This window comes from Grampus griseus, assembly GCF_964374135.1.
Source record: "Grampus griseus genome assembly, chromosome: 6".
Classification (NCBI taxonomy): domain Eukaryota; kingdom Metazoa; phylum Chordata; class Mammalia; order Artiodactyla; family Delphinidae; genus Grampus; species Grampus griseus.
The window spans coordinates 102960275-102972958 of NC_139000.1; the positions used below are offsets into that span (position 1 = coordinate 102960275).

Consider the following 12684-nt stretch of genomic DNA (forward strand, 5'->3'; position numbering starts at 1 on the left):
TCAGGAACAAGACAATGATGTTCTCACCACTTGTATTCAATATGGTACTGTGGGTTCCATCCAGTGCCATAAGTCAAGAAAAAGAAATAAATGATATCTAGATTGGAAAAGAGAAGTAAAATTGTTTTAATCTCGGATGACATAATCATTTATGCAAAAAAATCCATGACATCAAAAAAAAGTTACTAGAACTGATGAGTTTAGCAAGGTTGCAGGACACATATCAATATATAAAAATTAATTGTAGATCTATATGCTAGCAACAAACAAATTAAAAGACAAAATGACTTACAATAGCATTAAATATTAAATACTTAGGAATACAATTGACAAAAAGTGTGTAAGACCCCAATACTCAAAACTACAAACTCTTGCTATAAAAATTAAACATGACCTAATAAAATGGAGAGATATACCATGTTCATGGATCAGAAAATTGACTATTGTCAAAATTTTAGTTATCCCCAAATTGATCCATAGATTAAAGGCAATTCCAACAAAATTCCAGAAGGCTTTTTTGGTAGAGATTGAGAAGTTTGTTCTAAAATTCACATTGAAATGCAAAGGATCACAAACAGTTAGAATAACTCTGAGAAAGAAGAACAAATTTGGAGGACTTACACTACCTGATGTCAAGACTTATTATAGTGTTATAGTAAATAAGATGGTCAGTATTGGTGCCAAGATAGACAAATAGATCAACGGGGCAGAATAGAGTCCAGAAGCAGATGCCCACATATATGGTCAGTTAATTCTTGACAAAGATTCAAAACCCATTCAGTAGAGAAACGATAGTGTTTTCAACAAATGGTGCTGGAACAGTTCGATATCCATATGCAAAAAAGAAGCAAAACCTGGAAGAACCAAAAGAGAGAAGCAGACGAATCCACAATTATGGTTGCATATTGTAACACTCGTCTCAGTAATTCACAAAAGTAGGCAGAAGATGAGCAAGGAAATAAAGTGTACAACTTTTTCAACCAACTTGACTTAATTAAAACTTGCAACCTACAACAGTAGAGTCCACATTATCCTCATGTGCACATTGACCATTTCACCAAGATAGACCATATGTTAGATCACACGTCTTTGAAACCACGGGGTGTATTCTCTTACCATAAAAGAATTAAATTAGAAGTTAATAATAAAAAGATGATTGAAAACCCACATATTGGAAACTGGACAACATAGTACTAAATAATTCAAGAATCAGAAAAGAGATCATAAGAGAAATTAGGAAATATTTTGAAATGGCTAACAATAAAAAAAATATCAAAATTTGTGGAATGCAGGTAAAGCAGTTCACAAAGGAAATTTATAGCTTTCAAGGCTTATAGGTTGTTACCTATATTCCTGAACAACTGGCTATAAATCAGAAGTTCCCACGTCCCCCTTTGGGTTCTATTAATTTGCTAGAGCGAATCACAGAATTCAGGAAGCCTGCTTACTCACCAGATTACCAGTTTATTCCAAAGGAAATTAAAGGATGTGAATCAGCAGCCAGATGAAGAGATGCATGGGGCAAGGTTCTGAATAAAGGAGCTTCTGTGGAGCCCTGGGGTCCAGCATGGTGGCACATGGAAGCATTCTGGTTCCACCTGGAGCTTTCTAGTACCCCTCCTTTTTGGTTGTCTCATGGAGCCTCATTACAAAACCATGATTGATTAAATTATTGACCATTGGTGATTCAACCTCTAGCCCTTCTCCCCTCCCCAGAAGTCAGGGGGTGGGACTGAAAGTTCCAACAGTCTGTTCATGATCGGTCCCCCTGGCAACCAGTGCCCCCATCCTTAGGGGACTTCCAAAAGTCACCTCATTAACACAAACCCAGTTCTGGTGAAAATGGGCTTGTGAATAACAAGACACCTATTTCACCTTTATGGCTCTGAAGCCATTTCAGGAACTGAGAACAAGAGAACAAATATTATAACAAAAGATGCTCCCTTTGCTCTTATTTCTCAGGAAATTACAAGAATTTTGAGAGCTGTGAGCTAGGAACTATGGCTGGAAGACTGAAATATGTATTTATTTTAAATCACAATATCTTTAACTACTTTGCACCCCTCAAAAAACTAATTCATGGTTTATGGAAAAAACCATAATGAAAATATTTAAAGTATTATGTAACAAAATTATGGGATATAATTAAAGTGATACTTGATTATAAATTTCTATGCTTAAATACATTTTAAAAAAAAATCATGGGGCTTCCCTGGTGGCGCACTGGTTGAGAGTCCGCCTGCCGACGCAGGGGACACGGGTTCATGCCCCGGTCCGGGAAGATGCCACATGCCGCGGAGCGGCTGGGCCCGTGAGCCATGGCCGCTGAGCCTGCGCATCTGGAGCCCGTTCTCTGCAGCGGGAGAGGCCACAACAGTGAGAGGCCCGCGTACCGCAAAAAAAAAAAAAAATCATGAAACAGAAAAGAAGAAACAATCTTCAAGAAGCTGGAAATGAAATGGTATATTAATTCTAAGCATCATGAAAGAAATAATAAAAAAAGAACAAAAATTACTGAAATAATGATGGAGAGGATGAACAAGTCCAAAAGCTGATTCTTTGAAAAACACAGATGGAATAGCTACACTTCGAGGAATATTAACCCAGAGATAAAGTGCAAAAACACAAACAATAGAATAAGGAGCCATAACTGTAGAAGCATTAATAATTAAAAACATCTGAATAGAACACCGACAAATTTATGCCAATACATTTTTTAAAAACTAGATAAAATGGAAAAGAATCAGAAAACTGAACTACTAAAACTGACCTCAGAAGACCCAAAACCCAAATAGTTCAATAACCTGCCAACCACTTCCAAATATTTCTAGGTTCAGCTGATTTTAAAGGCAAATTTGTACTAAATCTTAGCTGAACAAGGTTTCTTTATCCAGTGGTTTAAATATGTTATTGCCCTTTTGGCCTTCATGTTTTCTTAAGAGATGTCAGCAGTACAGTTAGCTCTCCATATCCGCCTGTTCTGCATCCAGGATTCAACCAAAGGCGGATTGGAAATATTCCAAAAAAAAAAAAAAATCCAGGTAGTTCCAAAAAGCAAAACTATTTACATAGCATTTATATTATATTAGGTATTATAGGTAATTCAGAGAAGATTTAAAGTATACGGGAGGATGTGCATAGGTTATATGCAATTACTGTGCATATAAGGGACTTGAGCGTCCCGGATTGGTCCTGGAACTAATGCCCCTAGGATACTGAGGGAAGACTGTAATTCCTTTGATTACTTCTCTCTGTGAAATACGCCATTTTCCTCTGGCCACTTTCAAGATATTCTTGGTTTACGGTAGTTTATCTTTTGTTACAGCAGCTTGACTACGATGTGCCTATATGTGTTTTTCTTCATACTTGTCTGGGGTTGTCTGTTCCCTTGCTTATATTTTGTTTCACCCCTTGTCTGTTTCTAGGTTTTAATTTCCATTGCTCAGTCCTTCGTTTCTGGTGTAGGTTGGAAGTGTCAGGAGTTGGGGTGGGGGGAGGAGGCACGAATAGCCCTCTTGGTCTCTCTCCTGATCCCTCAATATGTATCAGGGCCCATCCCTGTGCCCTGAGGACTTCGTCTACTTTATAAACAGATTGCCCAGTTCAGGTTAACCTGCCCACTCCTGGCAAACACCACAGCCTTCCTGGTCACAGAAGTGGTACATGGGCCCAGACCCTATCCCTTGTAGTACAACTCGGGTGGATTCCTAAGCTAAAACCATCCTCGTTACAGGTGGAATACATTTCAGGCCCACGCCACCGAGTGCTCTGAAGCACCCAACAACTACCAGCCAGGCTCTGGTCAAGGAGGACGAGCGCCCCCGTAGTTCAGCTGCTGATAAAATCTAGGGTCCCGGGGAGGAATATGACCTAGGGATTCCATGGTCCTGCCAGGTTGCCCTCTCAGTCATCAACTAAAAGCCCATCCAAGGCCCTGAATATGGCCTGGGTCCTCACCCCACATGGCCAACTGTAGCCATAAACCCAGGCCAGTGACAGGGCTTGGGAGTCCAAAGGATTACTATCTTAGTTTTAGACCCATAAATCACCTTGAAATTGGAAACAGCCCTGGAAATTCTGGATTGGTTGATAGATGTTTTTCCCAAGATGGCAACACACCCAGCCCTAGACATTTACACTTGCCTCAGGCCTATATAACAGCTTTCTACTTAGAAACTTTAAAATGTACACTAGCCACTATTTGGGTATTTTTTTTAAATTGAAGTATAGTTGATTTACAATGTTGTGTTAATTACTGCTATAAGGCAAAGTGACTCCGTTATACACATATATACATTCTTTTCCATATTCTTTTCCAGTATGGTTTACCAAAGGGTATTGAATATAGTTCCCTGTGCTATACAGTAGGACCTTGTTGTTTATCCATTCTATATTTACCAGTTTGCATCTCACTAGCCACTATTTGGAATAGCAGGTCCCCAAGCTCAGGAAATGTCATTAAAGGCTAACACCCTTGAATGGGATATTACCAGGGAATGCATTATTTTGACCAGTCAGCAGAACTCAGTGTCCCTTCTTTTTTTTTTTTTTTTTTTTGTTGTTAATGTGCTTTTTATTTAAAACAGTTTTAGATTTACAGAATTATTGGATAGAGAGTTCCTGGATATCCCACACGCACTTTCCTCTATTATGAACAATACGTACATTGTTACAAATGAACCAGTATTGATACATTATTGTTAACTAAAGTCCACACAGCATTCAGATTTCCTCAGTTATTCCCTAAATTTCTTCTTCTGTCCCAGGATCCCATCCAGTATACCACATTACATTTAGTCATCATGTTTTCTTAATCAGCATCCCTTTTTTACCAACCCAGTTTCCAATGTTTTACATATGTTCATTTACAATACAAGGTTTACTCTTGTAGAAGGAAATCCTGCCATTTGTGGCAACACGGATGCACCTTGAGGACATTATCCTAAATGAAATAAGCCAGACACAGAAAGACAAATACTGTATGATTTCATTTACATGTAGAATCTCAAAAAGTCAAACTCACAGAAGCAGAGAGTAGAATGGTGGTGACCAGGGGCTGGGAGGTGGGGGAAATGGGAACAAGTTGGTCGAAGGGCACAAACTTTCACTTAGGCAGGATGAATAAGTTCTGGAGAGCTAATGTATAGCATGGTGACTATAGTTAATAATACTGCAGTATGCACTTGAAATTTACTAAGAGAGTCTGTCTTAAGCGTTCTTACAACGCACACAACGGTAACTATGCGAGGTGATGGATGTGTTAATTAGCTTGATTGTGGAGATCATTTCACAATGTATACTTACATCAAAACATCACACTGTACTTCTTAAATATATACAACTTTTATTTGTCAATTATACCTCAATGAAGCTGGAAAAAGAAAGTTTCCTTTTGCGACAATTGCTTGTTATTTCAAGAAAGCTTCATTTTTAGTAATTGAGTTTGTTGGCAAAGCTGTTGAGCCAAAGCCAGGAGAGGCCCTCAGTGGGGCTGCCTTTAGGCCTGCAGAGCAGGGGCAGGTCTGGGACAGGATGGGACGGGGATTGGGTGGGGGGGGCGGTGTTGAGCTTCCCAGCCCTTCCCTGGGGACATCCTGCAGTGGCTCCCAGCGTGAGCACCACGGTGCAGTCTGGTAACTCCTCCCTCTGGGAACTTTTCCCTTCAAGGGGGCGGGGCCGGGGTGTGGGCAGATGGGGAAGTCTCAGCTGCCGCTGAAAGCAGCCCAGACAATAAATGGGCAGCTCCAGCTGGTGGCCTGAAAGAGACACTGAAATCCTACACTGTTTTTTTTCTCTTATGATAGAATTGACTTTGGCATACACTTCTGGCGTTCCTCTGGTTTTTAAGAAAATGTCCATTTGGGATGTCAAGGACCACTCTGGCACTGCAGAGAGTTGGGTAACGGAGGGAGGTCTGGACCAGGGACAACTCCAGGGCCTGCTAGAGTGAGAAGGCTAGCTTCGGAGAAACCCATTGTGGGACACCATCTTCCACCCCAAGAGAGCTTCTGGATGAGTGTTAAGTCTTCCCTGGGCAAACTCAAGAAGATCCTGGTCCACACAAACAGGTGGGGGATGGGAGAGATGTCTGCCCTGATCCTGGGCCTTTAGACCGTCCAAAGATTATGCTGGTCAGACAACAACAACAAAACACACCCCGAGTGAGTTTGACAATACTTGTCTCAGATCCTCTTAACCGCACTTGTATGCTTCATCTCAGGTTCCACTCCTTCAAAACTCTACCTTCCAACGCTCTATCTTAAAAACTCTGCTTTTCCAGTCTTGCTTGTAGGTCTTCCTTGAACATGGTTTGTATTCATTAGCTTTTTCTTCCTATTTCTTGGGATAACACCCAGCCAGATTCCGTCCTAAATGCCGCATCCCCCCACCCCGAGAACATTAGTTTCTTTGCCAATGCTCTGTCCAGGCTTGTCAGGACCAAGCCACAGTGGGTGGTGCAGCAGAGTGAGTGAGGATATGCCAGGAGGGAGCAAAGGCGTTTGCAAGTGGGGAAGTGATGACGGTGAATGAAAGAGATGCTGTCACCACTCTCCAGTCTCTCCTGAGGTGAGAGAGACTGAGCAGCTTCCACTCAAGGGACTTGAGGGCGACAGACCACCAGGAGGACCAGAGTTCAATTAAGGAATATGGTGACAGGGTATTCTGCAGGGACTTTGATGATATAGGCTAGTTTGTTTAGGACCTCGTGGAATATCCAGTTGGCATGTTGGAGGGTCTTAAAGATCAACAGTGGGAAGAGGCACAGTGTAGTATGGACATGAGGGTAAAGGTGGGAACAGATGACCAGAGAGTCTTGGGTTTAGGACGAACAGCAGAAGACAACAGAAGGAGAGGCTTGGCCTGAAGAGGTGGGCGGCCCCTGGTGAAAAGTTAACTTCAGCAGTAGCTTATGTAATCTTGGAAGCCTCGGTCTCCAGGGTCAGGACCGGAGACAGATTAAGTACAAGGGGAGACCAATCTCCCGGAAGGTTTTGCTCAAGTGATTGGGAGAGACTGCTGGGTATTCCTCCAGACACCCATCTTATAATGGGTCAATCTGCACTGTGTACGGCCTCTGAGGAATGCTCCCTCATTGCGCTGTAGAGAAGAGGAAGAGAAATTTCGAGGGCCAGAGGCAAGAGAAATTTTATCCCCTCTATACATCTATATAGTGAAAAATGATTTCATCCAAGAAATGCAGTATTTCACCTTTAGGTCATTTCACCCTTAGCAGAATAGAGGCTGGTGAATGTATCTGTACGGTTACTTGCCTAAGCAAATGAGTTGGAGGTCTCCAAGGGAACTGGCCTCCGTCTGTCGTTTCTTGTATTTTAAAGGGGAGATCAATGACGGGTGGACTGAGCTCTCTCATCCTTGGAGACAAAGCCCAAGTATTCCCATTCCAGCATTTTGCTCTCAGGTTTTCTAGAAGAGTTCAAGACCTTTTGGTTTTAGCTTGATTTTTTAATCTTACCTCTCAACTTTTTTTTAGTAATGAAATCCCTTCTTCAAGCATAGTTTATACAGAACCACAACACATGAGGCAGAAAAAGCTCAGAATTTTATTACCAGCATGTTTTTATTTTATAACTTCACATTTATAACACTTTACTTTGCATACTCTGACTACATGAGAACAACAAGGCCATTTTCATGACTACAATAAACAATCAGGGTGTACAGGATGACAGTTGTATCACTTTGGTTGAACAGTACTGAAAAATATAACTTAGATCAATGATCACAAATGGTACCTCTTTAAAGAAAATGTTTTTCTTACAATCTCAGGGTATTCTTCAGTTAAAATTATTCACGATCGGAGAGAAGAAGTTATTTCTTATAATCACTAACAATAGTCAACAATGGCTGGAAAATTTATCACAAAGATAACAGACAACAAACACTCAAACTTACCACAAGAGCCAAAACGGTGTCTAATGCAATGTTGTCACAACCTCACAGGCAGATTACATATTTACTTGTTACTGCAGGACTGTTAGAAAAGGAAGAGAGCATGCATTGGCCGGACAGTAAGCATTGTGAAAATAATAAAAAGAGTCTCGATGTACTGAGGGCTTTCTATGTTCCAGACATCACACTAAGTGCTTAAAAGGCATTATGTCATTTGATCTTAGCAACAACCCTATTCTATTGTCCTCCCATTTTTCTGATGAGGAAACTGATATTTCCAGAAGTTAAGCCACTTGTTTATTGTACATACAAAGCTATCATGATGCTGTACATCAGTTGTGTTGGAGCCTTGCCTAGCATTTAACTGAATGATGCTCATTTATGCTTGAAGCACACTTGACGTCACAGGACATGCACGGGCCTGATTTAAACACCTCTGACATGCTATGGCTTCCTTAATCTATGAAGAATTAAAATAAGCTTGGATGTGTGCTCACATATCGCCAAGGGAACCTTTCTTCCAAGGTCTGTACAAAATGAATCAATCTGAAAACAAAAGCGAGCCTGTTGGTAAATGCCAGTGTGTTAAAATTCGGATATCAACACGCTTGTGTCTATCTGTTATTTATTAGAGATTTAAAGAGTGTAACATACATTTTCAAGATAGAACTGCTGAAAAATCCCTGCAGAACTACAAAGCACAATTTGAAAACCGTGATCACGGTGGAGAGAGGATTAGCCAGTGTCAGAGAGGTCCGGACTTCCGTCTGGGCTCTGCCACCTGATAGCATTTTGATGTTGAGCAGACCATGTAACCCATCTGAGTTTTTTTTCCCTTCTCTTTTAAAATGAGCATAATTATACCACACTGGGGGTGCTGTACACATAAAATGACATATGTCTAAAGTGCCCGGAACAGAGCAGGTCCTCAGTAACGGTGAGCTCTCTTCCTCTCCTCTTTGCCCTTTGTTGCCACTAAAACTCCTCCTCTCTATCCAGGCTGGCCTGGATCCAAACATGGCCTGCACAGCCCCATGCTCCGTCAGGCCATCCCGTGATGTCTACCCTTTCTCGAGGATGTCCCTCAACTGTGGACCTCTGTGTCCTCAGGGCCCAACACACTGCCTGGAACCATCTATCTGACAGCCAGCAGAGAAGCGGGAAGTGCTTCCCAAGTAAGAAAAGAGAGAAACCTAAGATAGAGATGTCGTGCTCATTTGGCAACGATACTCCTCTTGGCTTCTATTGGCGTCGTGAACTCGTTTACACGTAAGGTTATTTAGCTTTTCATGCTCGGAGGCTATGTCCTCCCTGAGAGCAGGGCCAGACTGGTAGGTTTATGACCGTTAGCTCTTTGAACACTGCCTCACGTGGCTTGGTACTCAGAGATGTGTACTCGGTACTCTTGCTGATGTGAGAAAGGAAAACACTTGATAATTCAAACAGCTTGGATTTTTACATAGATGACAAAAGATTTTTCTTTTTCTCACATCATTTCTTTCTTTTGGTCTATTGGCGGGTATTTAAGGAAACCTGGTTCAGATTCCTTTAGGCGTACTATCTCGTATTTGGAATTTAATTTTTTGTTAATTAATCATCTATGTAGGGTCCAAAAAACTCTCAGATATTTTTTTTGTTAGAAAGAAGAATCAAGACCGGCTTGAATGCCTTGATTTCAACTGCATAAATTAGAGAAAAAAAAGACTGAAAAGGTCTTAGCCTGGTAGAATGGCTGTCTCTCCCCGTGCCGGCTGTGGGTCCCCCTGTGAGTTGGGTTTTAGTCTCCGGCCCCATTATCCCAGTGGCTGTAGCCATCTCCATCTTCCGGTGCTTCAGTATTCTCATTTTCAAAAGCGGCTTCTTCCTCCTCTTCTTCGCGGATTACCTTCATTAAGTCCAGGAAGCTGGGAGGAGGCCCCTGGTCTCTCAGCTCCCTAAGCCTACACCAGAGGATCTCACTGAGGCTCGCCCCGGCCATGACCTGCTCCAAGCGGACCTGGTCCGCGCTGTTCCTTGGGATGGCCCGCTTCTCCACAGCTCTCCGCAGCAGGGTTTCTAACCGTAACACGTACGCTGAGACTTTCTCTCCTTCCTCCTGATAGGTCTTCAGGTATTTCACCTGGGAGGTCCTACGACTCTCCAGGCTTCCAAACACTTGCTTAAATGCTTCCAAACACTCTTCCACACTTATGGACGGATTGTCTGCCTGGATTATGTGCATGAGGTCCAGGGCAGGGCCGCGAAGGCTTTCCACCAACCATCTTTTCTTTTCTGCCTCTGCTACCGGCCACTCTTTGACTATCTCGGTGGCCTGTTCCAACCAGATTTCAAAGGGCTCTTCCTCTGGCGCGGGCACAGCGCTCCCCGAGAACACTCTCAGTTTCCGGTACCTCATGGGGAGCAAAGGCTGAGGGGCGTGTGCTATTGCCTGTCCCAGCAGATGGGCCAATAACTCCGGTGAGACACAGGGCATGGCCACTGGAGACACTCCCTCATGCCCAAGCGCTCGGAACATTCCCGAGACCGTCTGCCCCTCTTTCTCTAGAAAGAGGTTCAATCTTTCAAGAAATTCAGTGTCCTGGTTCGGGGTCTTAAAGATCACTTTCCAGATGCCCCCCTTTCCCTGAACCTCACTGGGGATCACGGAGACGTCGGTGTCCTCCAGAAGCTCTACCAACACAGCATTGGCATTCTCCTGCCTCCTGAATATTTTGCCAAGCACTCTATACCTGCCCAGAGACTTTAAAGTCTCCTGGAGGACCTCCTGAATCTCGGCTTCATTGCAGCCCACGGGTATCCCCATGACCATCAGTGATTTCTGATCATCCACACTCATGATCCTACACCAGTCCTCCAACAGGGCCAGCGCCATTGCCCCAGATACTGACTCGCTTGAACTCTATGGCTACAGATTCGTTTGTGGGGTAGATGGGCGTTGCCTTAGAATTGAGAATATCCTGGATGAACTTCTAAACTTATAACCCACCAGTGAACGGGTCCTAGGTCCTAGTTTTCTGTACCAATAACCCTTACTGCCCAGTGGCAAGAGCTCGGCACTTTCCGCGGGGTCTCCAGACCTGACCCAAGGTGGGTGGTTAGTATCTCAGTTGCGACAGGACCACGGCCTGTGGCTCTGCAGCCCAGTGGCTGCTGCTTCTCTCATGCAGCCACGTGGCGGGGCCGCCCCATCGGAAGCGTGTGCAAGAGCTGTTTTCACTGCCCTCTGGGTCTCTGCTGCCTCAGCTCTCTCTAGCCAGTGGGGAGTCGCCTTCACTCTTGCACCCAGAACTCCTGGAGGGAAGTCTCCCAGCAGAGTGGCTTGGGCTCCTGGGGAAACAAGGCTCAGTTTCACCACACAGCCCTCTCCTTCCCGGGAAGCATCAGTGCCTGGTTAGGGATGGAAGTGGGGGGTAGACCAGGGATTCTGCCTCACATTGTATTTGAGTCTTCTTTGCTTACAGTGACATTTTCGTTCTCTTGGGGACCCTCCTGCCATCAGGCTTCCCCACCATATGCTCATCAGGCATGCCAATTAATGAAGCCCCAGTTGTGGACAGGACCAAGATCTGTCCCGCGTGAAGAATGAAATCAGGAGAAATGACCAGATACCTGGTTATGCGTTCCCAAACGTTCCATGACAGCCACGGAGCTTATGTATTCTGCTTCCAGCACAGGAAGGTGTCACCCAGCTCTGCACAGTGGTGTGTGGGTGTCTCTCAGCTCCAGCCAAGCCAAGCCGCCCTGTATACATATAATAATAGTGTACTTTTATGACTCGATAATATCCAGTGTGAAGACTGTTAGTGCACTTATTCAAAAATATGACAATCCTTTACAGTTTAATTAAATCTACTAAACAATATTGAGTTGCTTCATTTCTTTGATTAAAAAATCCGATTAGGGGCTTCCCTGGTGGCTCAGTGGTTGAGAGTCCGCCTGCCGATGCAGGGGACACGGGTTCGTGCCCCAGTCCGGGAAGATCCCACATGCCGCGGGGCAGCTAGGCCCGTGAGCCATGGCCGCTGAGTCTGCGTGTCCAGAGCCTGTGCTGCGCAACGGGAGAGGCCACAGCAGTGAGAGGCCCGTGTACCGCAAAAAAAAAAAAAAAAAAAAATCCGATTAGGAAACACTCAAACTTTTAAAATCAATTTAATATAGGTCTAGAAATATAACATATAATATACTTTAATATAATAACATAGATACAAAAATTTAATACAGGTTTAACAATTTAAAAGAATCTCAGAGCCAAATAAACTTGGAGTTATGAATTAATTCTCTTTGGTTATGCCTGGCTATGCTTTGCAAATGCATAACTAGGGGTTTCTTTTGCTATAAATGTTAAGTTAGTAACATGATGCTTTCTTTATAGCATCTGAACTTGAATGGGTCATTTGAGGACAAAGAAAAAAAGAGAAGGCAAGTCTGTGTCCAGCCGGTGGAGACTGGGTGATGTAAAAAGGGAAGAGCGTCTATCTCCCGTTGCTGTCGTGGAGTGTGTGTTAAAGGGCTATGACCATTCTTCCCCTAAGAATCTCCATCAGTCCAAATGGGGTCCATATGCCACAGACGCCAATCTGCAGCTACAGAGGCAGCTGCTGCAGGCACATCTCCCGAGTCCTTCTGGAAGGTTGAAAGGAGGGTGCATGCCAGAGGGCGGGGAGGGCAAAATGCTAGAGAGCGTCCTCGCCCAGCAGCTCCAGGGATCTGAGTCCAGTGACACCTCCCTCCATGCCTCACGGTCCTCTTCTAATTTATGGGGGTGACCTTCCT

At 43.6% G+C, this 12684-nt stretch overlaps 1 protein-coding gene across 1 annotated transcript; it reads right to left on the reverse strand.

Annotated features, from left to right (window-relative positions):
- Nucleotides 1–7560: 7560 nt before the first annotated feature.
- PNMA2 (PNMA family member 2) lies at nt 7561–11637 on the reverse strand. The gene is made up of 2 exons (XM_082656114.1): nt 11521–11637; nt 7561–11238 (listed from the first exon to the last, which is right to left on the reverse strand). Exon 2 carries the CDS (start codon nt 10781–10783, stop codon nt 9689–9691), a length of 1095 nt encoding a protein of 364 aa, XP_082512240.1. The 5' UTR covers nt 10784–11238; nt 11521–11637; the 3' UTR covers nt 7561–9688.
- Nucleotides 11638–12684: the final 1047 nt, after the last annotated feature.